Source organism: Podarcis vaucheri (assembly GCF_965113315.1).
Source record: "Podarcis vaucheri genome assembly, chromosome: 8".
NCBI lineage: Eukaryota > Metazoa > Chordata > Lepidosauria > Squamata > Lacertidae > Podarcis > Podarcis vaucheri.
In genome coordinates, this window is record NC_138766.1 from 80,600,413 (window position 1) to 80,623,063 (window position 22,651).

At 45.1% G+C, this 22,651-nt stretch overlaps 1 protein-coding gene across 1 annotated transcript in view; it reads left to right on the plus strand.

Annotated features, from left to right (window-relative positions):
* The first annotated feature begins 8,734 nt into the window (after positions 1–8,734).
* FER1L6 (fer-1 like family member 6) overlaps positions 8,735–22,651 on the plus strand; it is a 114,490-nt gene continuing 100,573 nt past the window's right edge. The window contains exon 1 of the mRNA XM_082235428.1: positions 8,735–8,832. Within this exon, the coding sequence (XP_082091554.1) occupies positions 8,816–8,832 (17 nt within the window). The 5' untranslated portion in view covers positions 8,735–8,815. The remainder of the gene's footprint in view (positions 8,833–22,651) is intronic.

Here is a 22,651-nt window from a genome sequence, read left to right on the forward strand (position 1 = left end):
AAACTACATAGGAAGAGAAAATAGAGAAAAGGGGGGCACTTTAAAAAGCCAGAAAATACAAGGAGGAATACTAACACCAATACCATTGTTATATTTTGAATTTATTTCCTACTGTTGTACAGTAAGTAGAGGAACTGACAAAAAAAGAAAACAGGCACCTCCCCAATTGTGCGCAATCAGCACATGTGCGACTGCTGACACATGCGCCATTTTCAGTGCCAAAAGGGGTAGGAATAGGGACGGAACGGGCCGAAACCTGCCCTACAATTTCACTGCCTGATGAGGAAATACTGTGGGCTGTTTCACACATGCAAACTCCTCACTTGAGGACCATAACATCAAGTGATGGCTTCTTCCAGACACGAATGTGCAATCGCAGATCAGCCGCTGCAGACATAACTTTCCATTTGTCCGAGGCAAAACTGCAATTACCAGGCTATTTCTCCCTCTTATTTACACCCACACAATATCTCCTCCTCTTCTTCCCCACCTGTTAATCTGTGGATGAACATATCAGACGACACAGCGATTCTTCAAACAGCTCTTGTTTATTCACAGACCCAGAACAGAACTGAACTGAAGGGTTCAGCCAGCCTGTTTAAATAGAGCTCCACTACAACGCAACAGTAACAACTTTCTGTAACTATCCAATCACTGAACGTCACTTTCAATTCCTTATTTGCATATGTGGACCTGAGTGAAAACTATCTACAGTATCCCCCTGCTGGCCCAGGGTGAGAACGTCAGTACATAACACCACCCTCCATATGTATCCCTATTCCCTCTGAAATGTTGGAGGGATGGCAGGTTCCAACCCAGGGGTAGGAAACCTGTGGCCTCCCAGCTCCCACAAGCTGTAGCCGGCATGGTCAGTGAGCATCAACAGGAAGGCACAGGTTCCCCCATGCCAGCTCTAACTCCTCTCTCATTCCAGGTGCCAACACTGACCTTCATAGAGCATGAGGCTCTTAATCTCAGGGCCGTGGGTCATGAGTTCAAGCCCCATATTGGGCAAAAGATTCTTGCATGGCAGGGGGTTAGACTAGATGACCCCCGGGTTCCCTTCTAGCTCTACAGTTCTATGGTTCTATGATTCCACTTCCAGTACTGTAACTCAAAAGCCTGCTTTAGTGGTTTTTGGTTTTTAGTTGGGCCAAATAAAGGTACTGCCCAACTGCGGTGGATTTGGAAATAAATAGACTGCCTGTTGTTCCTTTGAGATATCAGCTATAATTTTACCTTCAATAAACATTTACTTTACCTGTGACGGCAGAGCCACTTAAAGAATGAATGCAAAAATTACAAGTCCCACGTCTCTCGTAATCAAAGGAAAACAAACCTTCTTGAGCAGAGCTGGGAGGAAATGTTTGTAGAGTAGTGCTATCAATGGCTACTGCCCTGGGGAGCCTTATTGATTAAGCTAGAGTATCTTGAATTTGTCAGGCACCTGAACTTTGTAAAGAGAACCTATCTCTTAGAACTTGATGGTTATGTGACACACCTTCTCTTCCCCCAAAAAACCATGGCAATTGCAATTTAATGAGGGATTTTGAGAATTCTCTGCTACCAATCTCAAATTCCACTTCTGGTATGCAATTCTCAGCTTCCCTGAGATAAATACAGTGGTACCTCGGGTTAAGAACTTAATTCGTTCCGGAGGTCCGTTCTTAACCTGAAACTGTTCTTAACCTGAAGCACCACTTTAGCTAATGGAGTCTCCCACTGCCGCCGCACGATTTCTTAACCCGTGGTACTATTTCTGGGTTAGCGGAGTCTGTAACCTGAAGCGTCTGTAACCTGGGTACCACTGTAAGAGCCAAAGATATTTTGTTGTAGAGGTACCTTTGCAGTTGCTCAGTGCCTTCAACTTAAGATGTATAAATATTTATAAGACAGACCTTTTCAATTCACCTCTTCTGAAACAATGTACAAATCAAAACATAAAAAGGTAGGGGTAAAAGTACCCCTTTACACTTTGCACATCAAAAGTGCAAGTAGATATACAGGTACCGCTCTGGCGGGAAGGTAAACTGTGTTTCCGTGCGCTGCTCTGGTTCGCCAGAAGTGGCTTAGTCATGCTGGCCACATGACCCAGAAGCTGTACACCGGCTCCCTTGGCCAATAAAGCGAGGTGAACGCCGCAACCCCAGAGTCGGCCGAGACTGGACCTAATGGTCAGGGGTCCCTTTACCTTTACCTTTAAAGGTACCCCAGATCATTAGGTTCAGTCACAGACAACTCTGGGGTGCTGCGCTCATCTTGCTCTATAGGCCGAGGAAGCCAGTGTTTGTCCGCAGACAGCTTCCGGGTCATGTGGCCAGCATGACTAAACCACTTCTGGCAAAACCACAGCAGGGCATGAAAACGCCATTTACCTTCCTGCCAGAGCGGTACCTATTTATCTACTTGCACTTTGATGTGCTTTCGAACTGCTAGGTTAGCAGGAGCTGGGACCAAGCAACAGGAGCTCACCCCATTGTGGGGATTCGAACCACTGACCTTCTGATAGGCAAGCCCTAGTCTCAGTGGCTTAGACCACAGTGCCACCCCCGTCCCCACAAATCAAAACATACCATACACTTAAAGCACATTTTTCCTCCACAGGATGCTGGGATCTGTAATTTTTTAGGGGTACTGGGAATTATTATTCTATGTGGAATAAAGTACAGTTCCCAGGAGTCTTTTTTTTGGGGGGGGGTCTTCAAGGGATAGTGTGTACACAGCTGGCACACATAAATTTACTAAGTGAAATTTTCCAAGCACAATTCAAAGTGTTGGTGCTGACCTTTAAAGCCCTAAATGGCCTCGGTCCAGTATACCTGAAGGAGCGTCTCCACCCCCATCATTCTGCCCAGACACTGAGGTCCAGCGCTGAGGGCCTTCTGGCGGTTCCCTCACTGTGAGAAGCCAAGTTATAGGGAACCAGGCAGAGGGCCTTTTCAGTAGTGGCACCCGCCCTGTGGAACGTCCTCCCACCAGATGTCAAGGAGAACAACTACTACCAGACTTTTAGAAGACATTTGAAGGCAGCCCTGTTTAGGGAAGCTTTTAATGTTTGATGAATTACTGTATTTTAATATTTTGTTGGAAGCCGCCCAGAGTGGCTGGGGAAGCCCAGCCAGATGGGTGGGGTATAAATAAAAAATTATTATTATTATTATTATTATTATTATTATTATTATTATTATTATTATTATTTCCTAAAATGAAGATATAGGAAAAGCTAAGGGCACTTCCAGCTTCTTGCTATTTTGTAGAGAGAATTCAGTCGCATACTGGCGAATTCAGATTGTGCAATTGAATTGAATTTAGTGCTCTTACACAACAAACTCATCTTTTTTAACAAAACAAAACAAAACAAAACACCAGACATTTTGTAGTAAGGAAAGTGACAGGAACACGCACTCGAAAGGGTGGGATAACAATTACAGGTTGACACAACGCCATATGAACTTTCGGCAAACAGATCGGAATGAACGCTCCATAAACAGCCATATAACTTCCCCACAAACTTTGTGCAAACAAATCTGAACGAATGTTCAGTAAGCAGGTCCTCTGGAAGCAGCCTTACTTAAGTGCTAGCAGTGGCAAATGGTGCTCAGGAATCCGGGACATGCAATGCTGCATGCAAGTAAGTATTGGGGCGTCTAATAGTAGCCACACCTCAAGTCCTTTGCTGCAAGCCTTCCCACGAGACTCTGATGAAAGAACACTGACATATGACGACATTGAAGATTAGTGCCAGATTTATGTATAAGCTAAACAAGCTATAGTTTAGGGCCCCACTTTCTTGGGGCCCCCCAAAAAAATTAAAGGGAAAAAACACTGGATGCACATTTCCAAAATATAAGGTAAAAAACAAATACAGTGGTACCTCGGGTTACAGACGCTTCAGGTTACAGACGCCGCTAACCCAGAAATAGTACCTCGGGTTAAGAACTTTGCTTCAGGATGAGAACAGAAATTGCGCGGCGGCAGCAGCGCGGCGGCCCCATTAGCTAAAGTGGTATCTCAGGTTAAGAACAGTTTCAGGTTAAGAACTGATCTCCAGAACGAATTAAGTTCTTAACCCGAGGTACCACTGTAAAATAAAAGCTACATACAGTTAGAGCTTAATAATTATTTCACTATTAATATACTTCTTCTTAATTGTATTTCAGTTCCACAATTACTTTGATAAAATACATATCTTGTTATGTGCAAATGGCTTTAGATACCTATTAGGTCCATAAATTACCATATAGCATATATTCAACACAAAACACAGCGACAATTTGTTGTTGACAAAGGACAGCTGGAGATATAAAGGGCCCCATTACCTTCAGTAGCTTAGGGCATCATCAAACCTAAATCCGGCCCTGAAGATTATATACAGAGTTACATGTTCTCTACCTTTGCTTCAGGCCTTCTTGTCAAACCATATTATCCAGGTTGCCTCTGGCACTTGGTGCTAAGCAGACATTGGAGATGCCTCTCTCTTTCCTTGTTTTTCTTTCTCCCACGCACCCATTGTTTGCCATGCATGCTGCTGGGTTTCTTCCAAAGAATTCTCCAAGGCAATAAAAGATGAGTGTGTCTGCTTTTGCTGAAGGAACAGTGGCTAATGGATGTGCATGACATCTGTCATCTTAATATCTCCTGTTGTGTTTGATCAGCAGGTGAAGTCAGTTGGCATGGGTTGAATAAATATGGCAAGCCCTCTTTTCTCAAAAGAGATGTCTGCTTAAGCTGGCAGACTTTTTTTTTAGGGGGGGGGGATGAAAGATTAATTCAAAGCATGCTATCTCCTCTACATTAAGATGCATCACTCTTAACACCAGCTTTCTAAGACTTGTAGCAATATCCTTACCACTTCCCCAGGATAATTTACATAACAAACTGTTCCAGATTTTGCTCATACGTAATGTAACCCATGGTGTTGCTATGTTAACAGCGCATTCTGATATATGTTTATTCAGAAGCAGGAAATAGGGAGAGATTTGTTTTTGCCAGCATTTTAACGATCTACCCAATTTGCACTTCTTGAAACGAAACTATCCTTCAAAATCGGCACTTCTCCAATGCTGCGATTCAGTTCTGCGAGAAGACACGGTGTACAAAAATGTATATAATTAGGGGCATAATTATGCATATGGTAGTTAAAATAAAATCTAAGTATGAATTATATTAGGGGAAATTGCTTAGCAAAAATGTGTGTATGTGTGTGGGGGAGAAATACTAAAATCCGGACAAATTTTCATTAGGCTTTTTATTTTAAAAAAAGAAATAACACATTGCTGTGGAAATGTGGAGAATAAAATTGGTTAAAAAATGGAAAGCTGAGAGAAAGTGAAATTGATAGAATTTTTCCATCCCTATTTAAAAGTAACACTTGCTGATTTCAGTGGGACTATTGCCTGTTGCTTCATTTGGGTAGAATTCGGTCACATCCTGGCAAATTTAGGTTGTGCAATTAAAGCTGCTTGGGAGATCTTGGACAATGGGAATCCTCAGGATGGGATTTTTTTTGTGTGGTAAGGATAACAATGGGGGAAGTTTGTTGTTGTTTAGTTGGTTAGTCATGTCTGACTCTTCGTGACCCCATGGACCAGAGCACGCCAGGCACTCCTGTCTTCCACTGCCTCCCGCAGCTTGGTCAAACGCATGCTGGTAGCTTCGAGAACACTGTCCAACCACCTCGTCCTCTGTCGTCCCCTTCTCCTAGTGCCCTCAATCTTTCTCAACATCAGGGTCTTTTCCAGGGAGTCTTCTCTTCTCATGAGGTGGCCAAAGTATTGGAGCCTCAGCTTCAGGATCTGTCCTTCCAGTGAGCACTCAGGGCTGATTTTCTTCAGAATGGAGAGGTTTGATCTTCTTGCAGTCCATGGGACTCTCAAGAGTCTCCTCCAGCACCTTAATTCAAAAGCATCAATTCTTCGGCGATCAGCCTTCTTGATGGTCCAGCTCTCAGTTCCATACATCACTACTGGGAAAACCATGGCTTTAACTATACGGACCTTTGTCGGCGAGGTGATTTCTCTGCTTTTTAAGATGCTGTCTAGGTTTGTCATTGCTTTTCTCCCAAGAAGGAGGCGTCTTTTAATTTCACGACTGCTGTCACCATCTGCAGTGATGATGGAGCCCAAGAAAGTAAAATCTCTCACGATAATGCTTTGCGGTACCATTCACAGTGTCACCTGCCCCCATGCAGTGAGCACTAAGAGGTATGATAAAACAAACTCAGACAGACAACGGTCAGGATCTAAAATGGCCACAACTTTATTAAATAACTGGTGGAGGTGGAATTTTGACCAACTGTGCTGCGGAGGGAAGGAACACCCAGCTATTAAGTGCTGCAGCCAGTGCCCAGCCAGAAAGGCACTGCCCTCCAGCAGAGCCTCTTATTGGCCCATTTTAATCTTGACTTTCTGGTGGGAATCCCTCTTGGAACTTCTGCTGACCAGGGAAGTCCCTTATTGGCTGGCCAACATGTGAGCTTTTGCTGCTGGGGACGGCAGATGAGGTGAAGGTCCTCAATCGCTGCTCACCTGAAAAGATTGAGCAGCCATTATTGGCACAATGTCATTTAACCTCCCCATAAACCAATCAGGCTGGAATGCTTGATAAAGAGCCAATATCCTGGTTATTCATCTTGTGCTTGATGGAGCTTGCTCCCAGATGAACGGACAAACTGCACAGCAGTCTTTAAAAAACAACAACCCCACAGCCCAATAAATTGTAGTTTTCTGGGGGTCTTTTAACAGAATTTTCAGCTCCCTTAAAATTCCATTTCTCAGGGGTCTTTGGAGAAAAGCATGGTAGTTATGCTGGCATTAGTTATATTGGCATGAAACCAGTATTGTTGTAGAGCAGAGGTTCCCAGGCTTATTTAGCCTTACTGCGCCCATTTTAGAAAAAAAATACTCAATGTCCCCCCCCCTGGAAATCTGCCTTCTTTAAGCAAATAAACAGAAAGACTCAGGGACAAATTTGTTTTCTTTTATGTAGCTCTATTTCTACCTATGTCTTAAAAGGTACCCCTGTCCGTGCGGGTCAGTCGTGTCTGACTCTAGGGTTGCGCGCCCATCTCGCTCAAGAGGCCGGGGGCCAGCGCTGTCCGGAGACACTTCCGGGTCACGTGGCCAGCGTGACGAAGCTGCTCCAGCGAACCGGCACCGGAGCAGCACACCGAAACGCCATTTACCTTCCCGCTATAAAGCGGTACCTATTTATCTACTTGCACTTAAGAGTGCTTTCGAACTGCTAGGTGGGCAGGAGCTGGGACCGAACGACGGGAGCTCACCCCGCTGCGGGGATTTGAACCGTTGACCATACGATCGGCAAGTCCTAGGCGCTGAGGTTTTACCCACAGCGCCACCCGCGTCCCTACAACACAGTAAAGAAAGACGTTGTTAGCAAGACACCTTGAAGCTTGAAATTATAAAATTATTTATTAAAACCCATGGGGAGGACCAAAGTGAAGCCTGCTGGCTCAGTCCAATCCACCCCAGGGGCAGGGCTGGTGCCACAGCTTGCCTGCCATTGGCCAAATAGGAAGGCAAGCTGCGATCCACTTTCCGGTCCTGAGTTTCATTTCATTTATTGAATTTACACACCCCTGTACCCAGAGGTCTCAGGGTGGTTAAATGGTTGAGCCTATTTTATATCAGTCTAGAAGCTTCATATATCACAGTTGTGTACACTGTCATTCGCTTCCATCACCCCGGCAATAATTATAACATTCTCTATGACAGAAAGCTCTGGAGCATTTTCGTGGCTTTTTTTTTGCAATAATTGGCTCATTTGCAAATATACCTGTTGAGCAGATGGAAAGCAAGCATTTAGACAGCTATAGAATCCATAGAATTGTAGAGTCGGAAGAGACCCCAAGGTTCATCTAGTCCAGTGTTTCTCAACCTGTGGGTCCCCAGATGTTGTTGGACTACAACTCCCATCATTCCTGGCCAGCATGACCAGTGGTCAGGGATGATGGGAGTTGTAGTCCAACAACATCTGGGGACCCACAGGTTGAGAACTGCTGAATTCTAGTCCATCCCCCTGCAATTCTGAAATCTTGTTGTCAAGCATGGGGTTCAAACCCACAACCCTGGGATTAAGAGGCTCATGCTCTACCAACTGAGCTATCCTAACCGAGTGAAGCCAGAAAGCCCAGGAAAACCCCTTCCCTCCAGCATGACCCCAAGATCCAGGGGTGGCATTGTTGCCGTCCCACAACAGTGCCCGACCTGGCGCTAAGCATCATTGCGCAACAGATGAAACACATACAGTATGAACGGTTTTTCAAATTGTTCTTCTCTTCTTTATGCTTCCACTGCCCTCCTATTTTCATTTAATGCCCCCTCCCCAATTGCACCCGAGGCTACTACTGCCCCCCTGGATCATCCCCCCACTTTAGGAAACCCTGTTGTAGAGCTATGCCCACAAATGTTGACGGTGAAACAGATTTGGAGCATGGCAAAGGTGCTGTCCCGCACACATCAAGTCAGAGGCTGCTGGAGGAGCTGATCTAAACTTCCCGAAACAATGAGCAATCTGATGCTTATCTCACAATCCCGCTGAAGGAAAATGCCAAATCTGCCTGGCTTTACAGCGCCTCATTTAATTTCATGGTCCTGGGCATTCTTGTACTGAATGAGAAAAGCACAGTCATATGTTTAAACAGCCCCACCCTGCCGGAGTGGCTGATATCTTGGTAGGCTTAACTCCTAGCAAATCCTATAGTTGGTGGCAGCAGCAGCGGCAGCGATGACATGCCTTTGGATTAGTTGCAGAACACACAGCCTTTAGCGGACCAAGGGTTGAGGAGAACGGAACGATGGAGAAGCTGCAAAAGTAAGTCTCCTTTTCTGGGTTACATGGGGAGATTGTGAGATGGGGGGACAGTGGATGAAAATAAACCAGTTCCAGGAATAGGGGCAGTATGCCAACAAAAGCTGTTTTGTGATTAGTTTTTGTTCTCTTTCTCTGAAGGAAGTTTTGTTTTGTTTTTAGCTTAATCTGACTGACAACTTCCAAGCATCTTTGGGCCTTCAATACTATGCCAATTTCCTGGGCGTAAAAGTCATTGAACTGCTTTGTAAGATTCCACTGTTTAGCCCACAGTCTGGTTCTATGCAGACCTGCATAAATTCGTGTCCTTTGCAGAAATCGGAACGCGCTGAAACTGCGGGGTTCGGGTATGCCCAGCTGATAGCTGTCAACGTTTCCCATTTTTTAAAGGGAAATTCCCTTATTCTGAATAGGATTCCTTCCAAGAAAAGGGAAAAGTTGACAGCTATGGTCCAGCTTTGCAGGAGGCAAGGCATTACTCTTGGTGTCTTAATAGTTATTTCTAGGGTTACATTTTTAAAGACCTGAACGGAGACCAGAAAACTACTTAAGCCGTTTCCTGCATCCTATGCAAGGCTTTAATTAAGAGGGAATGGATATTAGATTTAAGGCTGCAATCCTGTGCAGACTTACCATGGGTAGATACCTCCAACACAGGGGTCAGCAACTCGCGGCTCCGGAGCCACATGTGGCTCTTTTACACCTTTGCCGCGGCTCCGGGGCGGATATTAGCGAGGGGAGGAGGCGCATCGTGCGCCCCAACACTCCCCACTGTGGCGGGCGCTGTACTGGCTGTGACGTCGCATGGGGGCGGTGTGTGCGTTAGTCACCCACCGTCCCAACGTCACCTTCCCGCCCGCTGTCAGATCGCGGCTCTGGAGATATATTTGTTTTAAATGTTGCAATGGCTTTGCGGCTCCCAGTTTGTTTCCTTCGGAAACGGGTCCAAGTGGCTCTTTTTGTCTTAAAGGTTGCAGATCCCTTCTCCAACACAATGGGAACTTCGACGCATGGTTAAGATCATTTGCGCTTATGAAGGTATTGGGGCAGTTATACACAATCCCTCTTTCAATACTGGCTGCGCCTGCAAGTATTTCAGGGCAGACATACCACATCATTGCGCCTGTAACATCCTGCTAAAATCCTGCAAATTTTTGTACCGCAAACAGTCTGATTAATTCTTGTCCTGCTCTTGTTGTACTTTGGTCCAAGAGTGACCCTCTAGGCACCAATAACGCGACAACATTGCAGAAGCATTGTAGAACAACTAATAGAATGGCGTGTGGATCCACCACTAATATGTTGAGAGCCAGTGTGGTGTAGTGGTTAAGAGCAGTGGACTCGTAATCTGGTGAACCGGGTTCGCTTCCCTGCAACTCCACATGCAGCTGTTGGGTGACCTTGGGCCAGTCACACTTCTCTAAAGTCTCTCAGCCCCACTCACCTCCCGGAGTGTTTGTTGTGGGGGAGGAAGGGAAAGGAGAATGTTAGCCGCTTTGAGACTCCTTCGGGTAGTGATAAAGCGGGATATCAAATCCAAACTACTACTACTACTACTACTACTACTACTACTCTTCTTCTTCTTCTTCTTCTTCTTCTTCTTCTTCTTCTTCTTCTTCTTCTTCTTCTTCTATTACTGCATCAATGACATGTTGCAGAATAAATATATACACATTTTTTTAAAAAAATTGTCCAGTAGCCCCTTAGAGACCAACTAAGTTTGTTCCTGGTATGAGCTTTTGTGTGCAGGCACACTTCTTCAGATACGAAAGCTCATACCAAGAACAAATTAATTGGTCTCTAAGGGGCTACTGGACATTTTTTTTTTCATTTTTAAAGTATATTTCTACTGTGTCAGACCAACACGGCTACCTACTTGAATGTTGCAGAATGCAGCCGCAAAAACAAAACAACAAAACACACAACCTAGCAGTCTGGCGGGACTCCAAGACTTTAATGGTGTGGATGCATGGGAAGCTCAGGAGGACTCGGGAAGAAGGAAGTTTCATTTGGCTTTTTGAAAAATAGCAAGATTCAGGTTAAATCCTGACAAGACAGAAGTACTGTTTTTGGGGGACAGGAGGCGGGGGGTGTGGAGGACTCCCTGGTCCTGAATGGGGTAACTGTGCCTCTGAAGGACCAGGTGCACAGCCTGGGAGTCATTCTGGACTCACAGCTGCCCATGGAGGCGCAGGTCAATTCTGTGTCCAGGGCAGCTGTTAACCAGCTCCATCTGATACGCAGGCTGAGACCCTACCTGCCTGTGGACTGTCTCGCCAGAGTGGTGCATGCTCTGGTTATCTCTCGCTTGGACTACTGCAATGCGCTCTATGTGGGGCTACATTTGAAGGTGACCCAGAAACTACAACTAATCCAGAATGCGGCAGCTAGACTGGTAACTGGGAGCGGCCCCCAAGACCATATAACACCAGTCTTGAAAGACCTACACTGGCTCCCAGTACGTTTCTGAGCACAATTCAAAGTGTTGGTGCTGACATTTAAAGCCCTAAACGGCCTCGGTCCAGTATACCTGAAGGAGCGTCTCCACCTCCATCGTTCTACCCGGACGCTGAGGTCCAGCGCCGAGGGCCTTCTGGAGGTTCCCTCACTCCGAGAAGCCAAGTTACAGGGAAGCAGGCAGAGGGCCTTCTTGGTAGTGGCACCCGCCCTGTTGAACGCCCTCCCATCAGATGTCAAAGAGGAAAACTACCAGATTTTTAGAAGACATCTGAAGGCAGCCCTGTTTAGGGAAGCTTTTAATGTTTAATAGGTTATTGTATTTTAATATTCCATTGGAATCCGCCCAGAGTGGCTGGAGAAACCCAGCCAGATGGGCGGGGTATAAATGAATAAATAAATAAATAAACAAATAATATATAAAGGCTGTTGCTTAACGTGCTACATGGGCAACTGTGCAGCTGTCAATCAGTTGTTAGACTGGACCCAGACATCTCCCCCCTCCCCAAGGAAGCACTTCTGTTTCAGGGAGCTAATATATTGTTGCTCACCACCCCAATCTTCAAGAGGTGTGAGATTCCAGGGATCTCAGGTGCTTAGCCAGAGTTCGTGTTTCCTTTTGGAAATGAGTCACAGTGAAGACTGTGATGCCTTTATGATGGATGGTTTATTTATATATATATTCAACCCAAGCCTACGATGGAGAGGGCCACAGCATCAGCACCCCCACAATTCTCTTCTTTTTCTGCTAGTTTGCAGCCTTGGATTCAAACAGAAATCAAACCTTGCTTTCAAACATTGCTCTGGCTCTCTCTCCAGCTTGCTGCTTTGCTTCTAGGTCACATAACTCTGGCTTCATCTGTTGAGGGATAAGCAGAAAGCCACCTATGCATATTTAAGCCAAGGCTGGATAGATTCTGCAGGTGCAGTCTGCATTGCAGATTCTGGATTAAACCGGGGGGTGGGTGGGCTTGTTGATCTCCAGGGTGCCCCAAAACGCTAACATTCTGTGCCAGAGATGGACAAATGTGTCCATTTCAGATTCCGGTCTAACGTTCAGTTTTCCACTTGCCCACATCAGTGTGCAATTCCCTTTTAAAAAAAGTCATCTTGAAAATTCATAAGCATTTTGCTGTGAATGCCTCCTATTAAATACATTTTTGTATGCCGTTTTCCCTAGCAGAGACATTGGCAGACACGCTTTGCAGAGCAATTTCCCCTGCTTTAAGGCACCAATATATGAATTTATATGCACATTTCACCCACTGTATGGGTTTTTGTACACGTTAAGTGACTTGAGTGCTGCATTGCAAACTTTGGGGAACTGTGGGTTTGAAGGATGTGCTTCCGTTTTAGATGTTGATTCGGAAAATGTGGATTAGATAGGTTTGCCTTTAAGTGAAAATTTCCCCCCTGTTCCCTGTTCTCCACAGTCCATGCTAAACTCTGTAAGTCATGTGGACTAGTAGGGAAACCAGGATATTTACCACCCAAATGCTTGATGACGAAAAAACCCCTTAATGCCTTGCTGGACCACGTGGAAAGTGAATTATGAGGTGCTTGTTGCAAAGTCTCAAAGTCACAAGCTCAAAGGTTTGCCTCTAAAAGGTAAAAGGTAAACTCCACCAGAGCATGTGACTGTCCTGTGGCCAGTTGGTGTGAGAGAGTGTGTCGCTCTGCGCATGCTCAGGAGTTCAGTTAATTTATTTCCTTCACCAAATATGTCTCTTCACGTACAAGTGCTTCCCTTTTCTGGAACAAAGATCTTTCTGAAAGTTACGTTAAGGTTTCTGGAGGAAGCTTTTTGGTTCCAAAAACACATATAATAAAACAGAACGAGCAGGTCAAGCCTGTCTGCGGTGTTGATTGACACCGATCGTAACCAACTCTGCCATTGGGCAAGATGTCCTGCTTGCTCAACAGGACCGCCCCTTCATCTTCTCCCTCTTGCAGCTTCCCAGGTCACAAGGCCAATAACTGAGCACATCTGCTGCCTTAACAGCAGACAAGTCCCCAATGCTGAGGTGAGCAGATGCCTAGGCATGGAGAAGACAGAGAGAGATGGAGCAGGGAGACAGAAACCGACTGCCCTGTGACTGGAGAATCCATTTTAGAGCCAATATGTACATAAAGAGATGCAAATTAGGGCTATCAAGAAACTCAACAAACGAGTCTGCTGAGTGCTTCATGCTGCATGAGAAATTTTGCTTTATTCATCTGAGCTTTATTATTATTATTATTATTATTATTATTATTATTATTATTATTATTAAACCCTCTTCCTTTTCTTGAAACAAAACTTCCCTTAGGGCTAAACTAGGCATTTTTTAAAAAGGTGTTTTAATCATTAGCATCTTCACAAGGCTGCTTCGAAGGAACAGGGAAGTGGCACTAATCGAGGGGATATTTAACTGTTTTCCTCCACTCTGTTCCCAATTTAAATAGCATGCCTCCTGACAATCACCCCCCAAAAGTGCTATCGGCTCCACAGAGGGGAAAACAAAAAGACATCCCAGGATTGTATTTGTATGCTTTTCCCTATGGAGCTAATGACATCTTTGGTGGGATCAGGGAAAGTATTTAGCACTCTTCTCCATAGTGTGAAACAGGGCCGGCTCATCCGTGAGGCAAAGCGAGGCAGCTGCCTCAGGCGGCAGGATCCATAGGGGCAGCAGAGCTGGCCTCCAAGGAATGCATTTCCCGCTACCATGGCAGCAGCCACAGCTATGGCATGCTCCTTGGAGACTAGATCTGTTGCTACCTCAGCAGCCAGCTGCCAGTGCCACCTCTATAGTGGCCTTTCAACTAATAGGTGGTACTGGTAGTCTCTGCCAACCCTGACATTGTAGCAAACCCAGATCTTCCTGTGAGTATTTTGATTGCTGATCCTCATGGCTCCGATTTAGCTGAGAACAAGCTGCTATCACTGTGATTTTATTTTATTTACTACATTTACATCCTTGTTGTTTAGTGGTTTAGTCGTGTCTGACTCTTTGTGACCCCATGGACCAGAGCACGCCAGGCACTCCTGTCTTCCACTGCCTCCCACAGTTTGGTCAGACTCATGTCGGTAGCTTCGAAAACACTGTCCAGCCATCTCGTCTTCTGTCATCCCCTTCTCTTTGTGCCCTCAATCTTTCCCAACATCAGGGTCTTTCCCAGGGAGTCTTTTCTTCTCTTGAGGTGGACAAAGTCTTGGAGCCTCAGCTTCAGGATCTGTCCTTCCAGTGAGCACTCGGGGCTGATTTCCTTAAGAATGGATAGGTTTGATCTTCTTGCAGTCCATGGGACTCTCAAAAGTCTCCTCCAGCACCATAATTCAAAAGCATCAATTCTTTGGTGATCAGCCTTCTTTATAGTCCAGCTCTCACTACTGGGAAAAACATAGCTTTAACTATACAGGCCTTTGTCGGCAAGGTGATTTCTCTGCTTTTTAAGATGCTGTCTAGTTTTGTCATTGCTTTTCTCCCAAGAAGCAGGTGTCTTTTAATTTCGTGACTGCTGTCACCATCTGCAGTGATCATGGAGCCCAAGAAAGTAAAATCTCTCACTGCCTCCATTTACATCCTACATGTCTTCTATTATGGAGCTCAAGGCAACCATAGAATCATCACCATCTATTCTAACCCCCTGCAGTGCAGGAATCTTCAGCCCAACGTGGGGCTCAAACCCATGGCCCTGAGATTAAGAGTCTCATGTTCTACCAACTGATGGTCTCCCATCCAGGCACTGGATCCAGCCACTGTGAAAAGGATCTAGGAGTCTTGGTTGACCACAATCTTGACATGAGCCAACAGTGTGACGCGGCAGCTAAAAAAGCCAATGCAATTCTGGGCTGCATCAATAGGAGTATAGCATCTAGATCAAGGGAAGTAATAGTGCCACTGTATTCTGCTTTGGTCAGACCTCACCTGGAGTACTGTGTCCAGTTCTGGGCACCACAGTTCAAGAAGGACACTGACAAACTGGAACGTGTCCAAAGGAGGGCAACCAAAATGGTCAAAGGCCTGGAAACGATGCCTTATGAGGAACGGCTAAGGGAGCTGGGCATGTTTAGCCTGGAGAAGAGGAGGTTAAGGGGTGATATGATAGCCATGTTCAAATATATAAAAGGATGTCACATAGAGGAGGGAGAAAGGTTGTTTTCTGCTGCTCCAGAGAAACGGACACGGAGCAATGGATCCAAACTACAAGAAAGAAGATTCCACCTAAACATTAGGAAGAACTTCCTGACAGTAAGAGCTGTTTGACAGTGGAATTTGCTGCCAAGGAGTGTGGTGGAGTCTCCTACTTTGGAGGTCTTTAAGCAGAGGCTTGACAACCATATGTCAGGAGTGCTCTGATGGTGTTTCCTGCTTGGCAGGGGGTTGGACTCAATGGCCCTTGTGGTCTCTTCCAACTCTATGATTCTATGATTCACTGACCAGCTTCAGCATGAAGGCTGCATCTCCTGCCTTTAGAATAACAATACAGTGGTACCTCGGGTTACAGACGCTTCAGGTTCCAGACTCCGCTAACCTGAAGTGTATGTAACCCGAGGTACCACTGTAGAGCATTAAATATTGAAAACTTCCCTAAACAGGGCTGCCTTCAGATGTCTTTTAAAAATAAGATAGCTGCTTATTTCCTTGATATCTGATGGGAGGGCGTTCCACAAGGCTGGCACTACTACTGAGAAGGCCCTCTGCCTGGTTCTGCTCCTTTCTATGGCTGCATACTTAGAAGATTTATACAAATAAAGCCACTCCTGCTATTAAGACAGCCCATAGTTTCTCTGATGGAGCAAAGTGAAGTTTTTTTTTTTTTTAAAGTATTAGAAAATCTCCTGCTGGTCTCCAGAACCACTAGGTGATGCTGCAGAGTCACTTAGCAATGAAATTGTGAAGCTGCAGTCTGTAGCAATAATCACGTTTTCTATGCAATACTTGGAGTTGGTAGTTAAAGTTAGTAACCTCTAAAATGCACTCTTTTGTTTCCTAGATAAGGGTAGGGGACCTGTTTCGGCCCAGTGTTTTGCAAATAATATAAAATGCACATTAAAAATTGTCAGGAAAGTTAAAAACAAGGTTTTAAAAAATATGAATACGAATAAAAACAACAGTTGAAAATATGTACTATAAGATAATATTACAGATTAAAATGCAGACAGGTTTCTCCAAACAGTTTTTTTTTTGTTTTTTTGTTTTGTTTTTTTTTTTTTTTTTGCTGGTGCTGAAAAAGGATACAAAGAAAGTAAGGTAAAGGTAAAGGGACCCCTGACCATTAGTTCCAGTAGTGACTGACTCTGGGGTTGCGGCGCTCATCTCGCTTTACTGGCCGAGGGAGCCGGCGTACAGCTTCCAGGTCATGTGGCCAGCATGATTAAGCTGCTTCTGGCAAACCAGAGCAGCGCATGGAAACGCCGTTTACCTTCCCGCCGGAGCGGTACCTATTTATCTACTTGCACTTGACGTGCTTTCAAACTGCTAGGTTGGCAGGAGCAGGGACCGAGCAACGGGAGCTCACCCCGTCGTGGGGATTTGAACTGCCAACCTTCTGAAATGTCAATAGGCAGGGAGTTCCGGAGCTGCCACATTAAAATATGAATGCCTTTCAATTGTCTGAGCAGATGTGAGACATGCTGGCAGGATCTCACTCCTGGCAGTAACCGTATTGCAGCCTCCTGCACTAACTGAAGTTTCCAGACCAAACGCAAGAGAGGCCCCACATAGAGTGCACTGAAGGAATCAAATTTCCACATGGAACCATTGTTGGCTAGTTGACTCTAACACTTAACAGAATTAGCAATTAAAGATACAAACCAAATGATCTCTGCTGTTGCACTTCCAACTCCCCATCAGATACTCCCTCATCCCTTCAACCTTCCAACTCAAGAAAATTATGATAGGGGAGAGGGGTTTTTTTTTGCACTGGAAAGCAGCATTCATGTAAACCAACCTGCATTTTAGCTCAGAGCTAGTCCGATTGGCACGCATACAGAGCTGCTTATTTGGAAACACAGAGCTGTACACATTCTCTTGGCAAGATGCAAACCACGTTCCCCAAACACTTGCAAACAGAGCCTTTTATTTACACAGTTATGTTTTTGTGAGGTTTCCTTTGGGCTCTTGTCTTTTGATCTACCCCTACAGCACTGCTGGGGACACCTTTTTCCCAGATTCAGAAATGATGACAAACGTCAGAGAAGCAAATAGGTTTATTTGCTCTAGGGATGGGCCAAGATTGCTTAGTAATTTGCTTTCCACCTGCAAACCTCAGTTCCCTCCAAAAACCTCACAAGTCTCTGCTTCACAGCTGAAATCCCTCAGGAGACCTACACAGGGGTCTTGCCTCCTTTGCAGGGCACAGTGTCAGTGCTGGCCGTATCACACGCATGCAGAAAACCAAAGATTTAACACATAGGGCGATTGCTGACAGGAGAGAGGTTGAGAGATTGGCATTGCTTGCTGATTTGCAGATCCAGTGTGTTACTTTTACTATACAAAGCCCTGAACAACTTGGGACCCAGGTACCTATGAGATTGCTTTGCCCCGCATGTGCCCATTCAACCCCTTCGATCAGCAGAATTGGCACAGTTACAGGTGCCACATAATATCTGTTCCACATCTGTAAGGTACTGGCTGGGTGAAGGGAAGCAGTGGCGTCTCCAGCTGAAGAACTCCCCAGGGAAGCAGCAGAGGAGGAAAGCTCACAGCCAGCATCATGGGAGTGGACTCTGAAGACGGGTCAGAGGAGGAGGGAGGCTGGGAGGCAGGAGAAGAAGAAGAGGAGTTTGGATTTGATATCCCGCTTTATCACTCCCCTTCAGGGAGTCTCAAAGCGGCTAACATTCTCCTTTCCCTTCCTCCCCCACAACAAACACTGAGTTTGAGGTGAGTGAGGCTGAGAGACTTCAGAGAAGTGTGACTGGCCCAAGGTCACCCAGCAGCTGCAAGTGGAGGAGTGGGGAAGTGAACCCAGTTCACCAGATTACAAGTCCACCGCTCTTAACCACTACACCACACTGGCTCTCAGGTTCGAGGGAAAGAGAAGAGCCAGCGGTAGAAAGCCTATCAGGGGCAGGAGATGGTGCAGAGCTGAAAGAGAGGAGGAGGAAGGGGCAGAAACCGCAGCAGCTGCCTAATAATAATAATAATAATAATAATTTATTTGTATTCCGCCCTCCCCGGCCAAAGTCAGGCTCAGAGCAGCTAACAACAAGTAGAAATAGCACAGTGTACATAAAATCACACAGTCAATTAATTAAAATTCATTCTAAAATCAATTCAGAATCAAATTAATGGCAACCATTGGGTTAGAGTTCTATTAGGATTACAGAAGGAGAGAGGGGTCAGACTGTGCCTTGACCAAAGGCCTGGTGGAACAGCTCCATCTTGCAGGCCCTGCAGAAAGATGTCAAGTCCCGCAGGGCCCTAGTCTCTTGTGACAGAGCGTTCCACCAGATCGGGGCCACGGCTGAAAAAGCCCTGGCTTTGATCCCACTGTAGTAATCTCCCTTCCCCCTTTGACTCCAAGGTTATGCAGGGCTTTCCGTGCAGCCCAACAGAAAACTCAGAAAGCCTAAGTCTGCCAAGGATGCCTCTAAAACTCCTCTTTCTCTGCTTCACTTAAATCAATTATTTGTGCTCAGGTATGGTGGCACATTTGCTGTGAGCATGCCGCAAAACCAGGCAAAGAGAGAAAACAGCAGGCTGTAGCAAAACAGCCACACAAATTCATTCTTACTGGGGCTGTTCCATAGCTCCTCCAAGCAATGGCAAGAATAAAGTAGAATCCCATGAGCACTGGAATGATAAAAATGTGCCGACATATTGAGTCAAGAGAGAGTCTGATCTGAATATTTACCAGAGTAAAGCTGGAACACATTATTGATATAGAGAAACACCCAGTAAACTTTCTGAATGATGTTTGAACAGTGCACCAACTTCAGAGAAAATCTCAAGGTATATTAAACAGTATATTAAATGGTGAGAGACATGATGGGCAATGCCACTTTCTGCCCTGAGGCAAAGAGTTTGTTTTCACTCTACAACTCTCCTTAATGATTAGTTCCACAATAATCTCCCTCTACTGGTGCATGTCTTGTGCAATGGATGGATTAATAAAATCCAAACATCCAAACATCATTGTTAATGTCTAGGGTAGTTTTCAGCTTCGTTATTTTATTTTAAATCATGCTTCCAGTTGTTATTTTTAGGAAGGAATAAGTGGCGGCTGATCTTGCCACTGCTTCAGCCAACAATGGAAAGACAGTGCGTTCGAATGGAGACCAGAAGAAAGGGAGGAGGCTTCACGTGGATTCTAGATAAGAAAGTCTATTTGTCTGAGAGAGAAAAAGAGAGGAATCAAAAGAAGTCCCGCATGTTTCAATAAAACCTTCATGAGTTCCCTCTGTTTCCTGACAGAGCAATATCTTTGCAGAGGCGAACTTAATTTGCTTCCCACCATCCTCTACTTTATTCTCCACTGTTTTTCCACTTCACTTACTGCTTTCCTCATTTTTAAAATTCATTTTTATCGCTTCTGAGAGCATAACAAAATGATATGCCCATTGAAAAAGGCAAAAGAAAAAGCCAAAGCCAAGAGAAAAGTGTGTCTGGTTCGAAACTGTGCATCAGTTTAGTCCAAATTTTTATTAAAAACTTATACAGTGGTACCTCGGGTTACATACACTTCAGGTTACATACGCTTCAGGTTACAGACTCCGCTAACCCAGAAATAGTACCTTGGGTTAAGAACTTTGCTTCAGGATGAGAACAGAAATCGTGCGGTGGCAGCGGGAGGCCCCATTAGCTAAAGTGGTGCTTTAGGTTAAGAGCAGTTTCAGGTTAAGAACGGACCTCTGGAATGAATTAAGTACTTAACCCGAGGTACCACTGTATGGTTCTCTCTCTCTTTGTCTCTCTGCCTACCTCTATCCTTCCCTCTCTCCCTGATGCTGAACCTGTGGGCTTTATAAATGCTGTTGGACTCCCACTTCCTCAGCCCTGACCAATGGCCGGGCTGCCTGGTGCTGTTGGGAGTAGGAGTCAAAGGACATATAAAGGGCCAGAGACTCCCTTTTCCTGCTCTTGCACCTCTGATCATTAGCTGAAACTACAGCTAATCCAGAATGCGGCAGCTAGACTGGTGACTGGGGGCGACCGTCGAGACCACATAACACCGGTCTTGAAAGACCTACATTGGCTCCCAGTACGTTTCTGAGCACAATTCAAAGTGCTGGTGTTGACCTTTAAAGCCCTAAACGGCCTCGGCCCAGTATACCTGAAAGAGCGTCTCCACCCCCATCGTTCTGCCCGGACACTGAGGTCCAGCGCCGAGGGCCTTCTGGCGGTTCCCTCATTGCGAGAAGCAAAGCTACAGGAACCAGGCAGAGGGCCTTTTCGGTAGTGGCGCCCGCCCTGTGGAACACCCTCCCATCAGATGTCAAAATGATAAACAACTACCTGACATTCAGAAGACATCTTAAGGCAGCCCTGTTCAGGGAAGTTTTTAATGTATGATATTTTAGTGTTTTTTGGTTTCTATGGAAGCCGCCCAGAGTGGCTGGGGAAACCCAGCCAGATGGGCGGGGTACAAATAATAAAATATTATTATTATTATTATTATTATTATTATTATTATTATTATTATTATCATGACTTACTTCTCTTGCCACCTCACCAACAAGCTCAGAGAGCAGTGCATGTGGTTCCCCGCCTTATCCTCATAACAACTATGTGAGGTAAGTTAGACAGAGAGATTATGACCAGCCCAAGTCTGGTCCATAACAGGCTGGGAGCCAGCAGTGTGTCTCAGGTCTGGACTAGTTGAAGACCGCTGTTGTAGAGCAGCCACCCCAAGTTGGTGTCTTCCAGATGTTGCTGAAATGCAATGCCAATTACCCCTTACTTTGGGCCAGCCTGACTAGGGCTGAGGGCACCAGTTTGGGAAATGTTTATCTTCAGTATTTCGATTTTCTAGGGACCAGTGAAAAGGAACAAAGAATTGGGAATTGCTCATATGTTGAAGGTAAAGGTAAAGGTAAAGGGACCCCTGACCATTAGGTCCAGTCGTGACTGACTCTGGGGTTATGGCGCTCATCTCACTTTATAGGCTAAGGAAGCTGGCGTACAGCTTCCGGGTCATGTGGCCAGCATGACTAAGCTGCTTCTGGCGAACCAGAGCAGCACACAGAAATGCCGTTTACCTTCCCGCCGGAGCGATACCTATTTATCTACTTGCACTTTGAAGTGCTTTCGAACAGCTAGGTTGGCAGGAGCAGGGACCGAGCAACGGGAGCTCACCCCGTTGTGGGGATTCGAACTGCCGACCTTCTGATCGGCAAGCCCTAGGCTCTGTGGTTTAACCCACAATGCCACCCGCGTCCCTATGTTGAAGGTAGGGATGGGCAAATAGGTCTGCTTTGGTTTTGCTCAGTTTCTCACTTTTCCACTCTCAAGTTCAGCTCTCCAAATTTCTGCATTAGTTTGCAATTTTTAAAAAAGTTTTCATGAAAATTCACCAGCATTTTATAGTGTTAATTTCTCCAAACAGGCGCATTTTTGCAAAGCACATTCTGCTAACATACTGCATTTCTGTATGTTATTTTCACTAATGTTTGCATTTATATGCACACTTGACCCTAGTGTGTGCATTCTTTTGATCATTACATAGCTGGAGAGCTACAAAATTCCTAGGAGTGCACATCATTTTGAAAATTGCAAATTATTTAAATTTACCTTTAAATGCAAACTGAATTGGGTTTCTTTCTCATCCCTATATGGAGGTTCTTGCCCTGCCATAAGAAGGCTGAACTGGAGTCATTTTCAGTTCAGTGGAAATGCCTCTTCTTGCTTAAGCCTGATAAAAATGGCTTGTGGCTAGATTCAGTTCCCACCTAAATTTATCACAATGTCCAAATAAACACCTCCTTTGTCAATAGAGCAGAGTTTCTGTTTAACAGAGGCGAGGAGAACCGAAGAATAAATTAATAACAGCATACTTCCTAGCGGATTAGTGGGATGAGTTAATGACATAATTGATGAGTAAATTTGATACCACTTTCCATTCTCCAAAATGAGTGCAAGTTTCCTAGGAACATTATGAATATGAATCTAAGTAATTCAAGTTTTAGGCCCTGTTGCGCTAGAGTTTGGGAACAGGGGCAAAAGTATTTTTTCCTGCCAGAAAATACCGTACTTACTTGCCTGGGAGTAAGTCCCACTGAACCCAAATCAATTTTTAAAATATATTTCCAGGTTACACAAGTCTTTTCTATTCACCAAAGGATCACAGCAATCTTAATTGTTGCAACCCAATGTCACCATCCTGAACCAATCAAAACCATTTGGCTATTCAGATTAGCCCTCATTATAATACCATG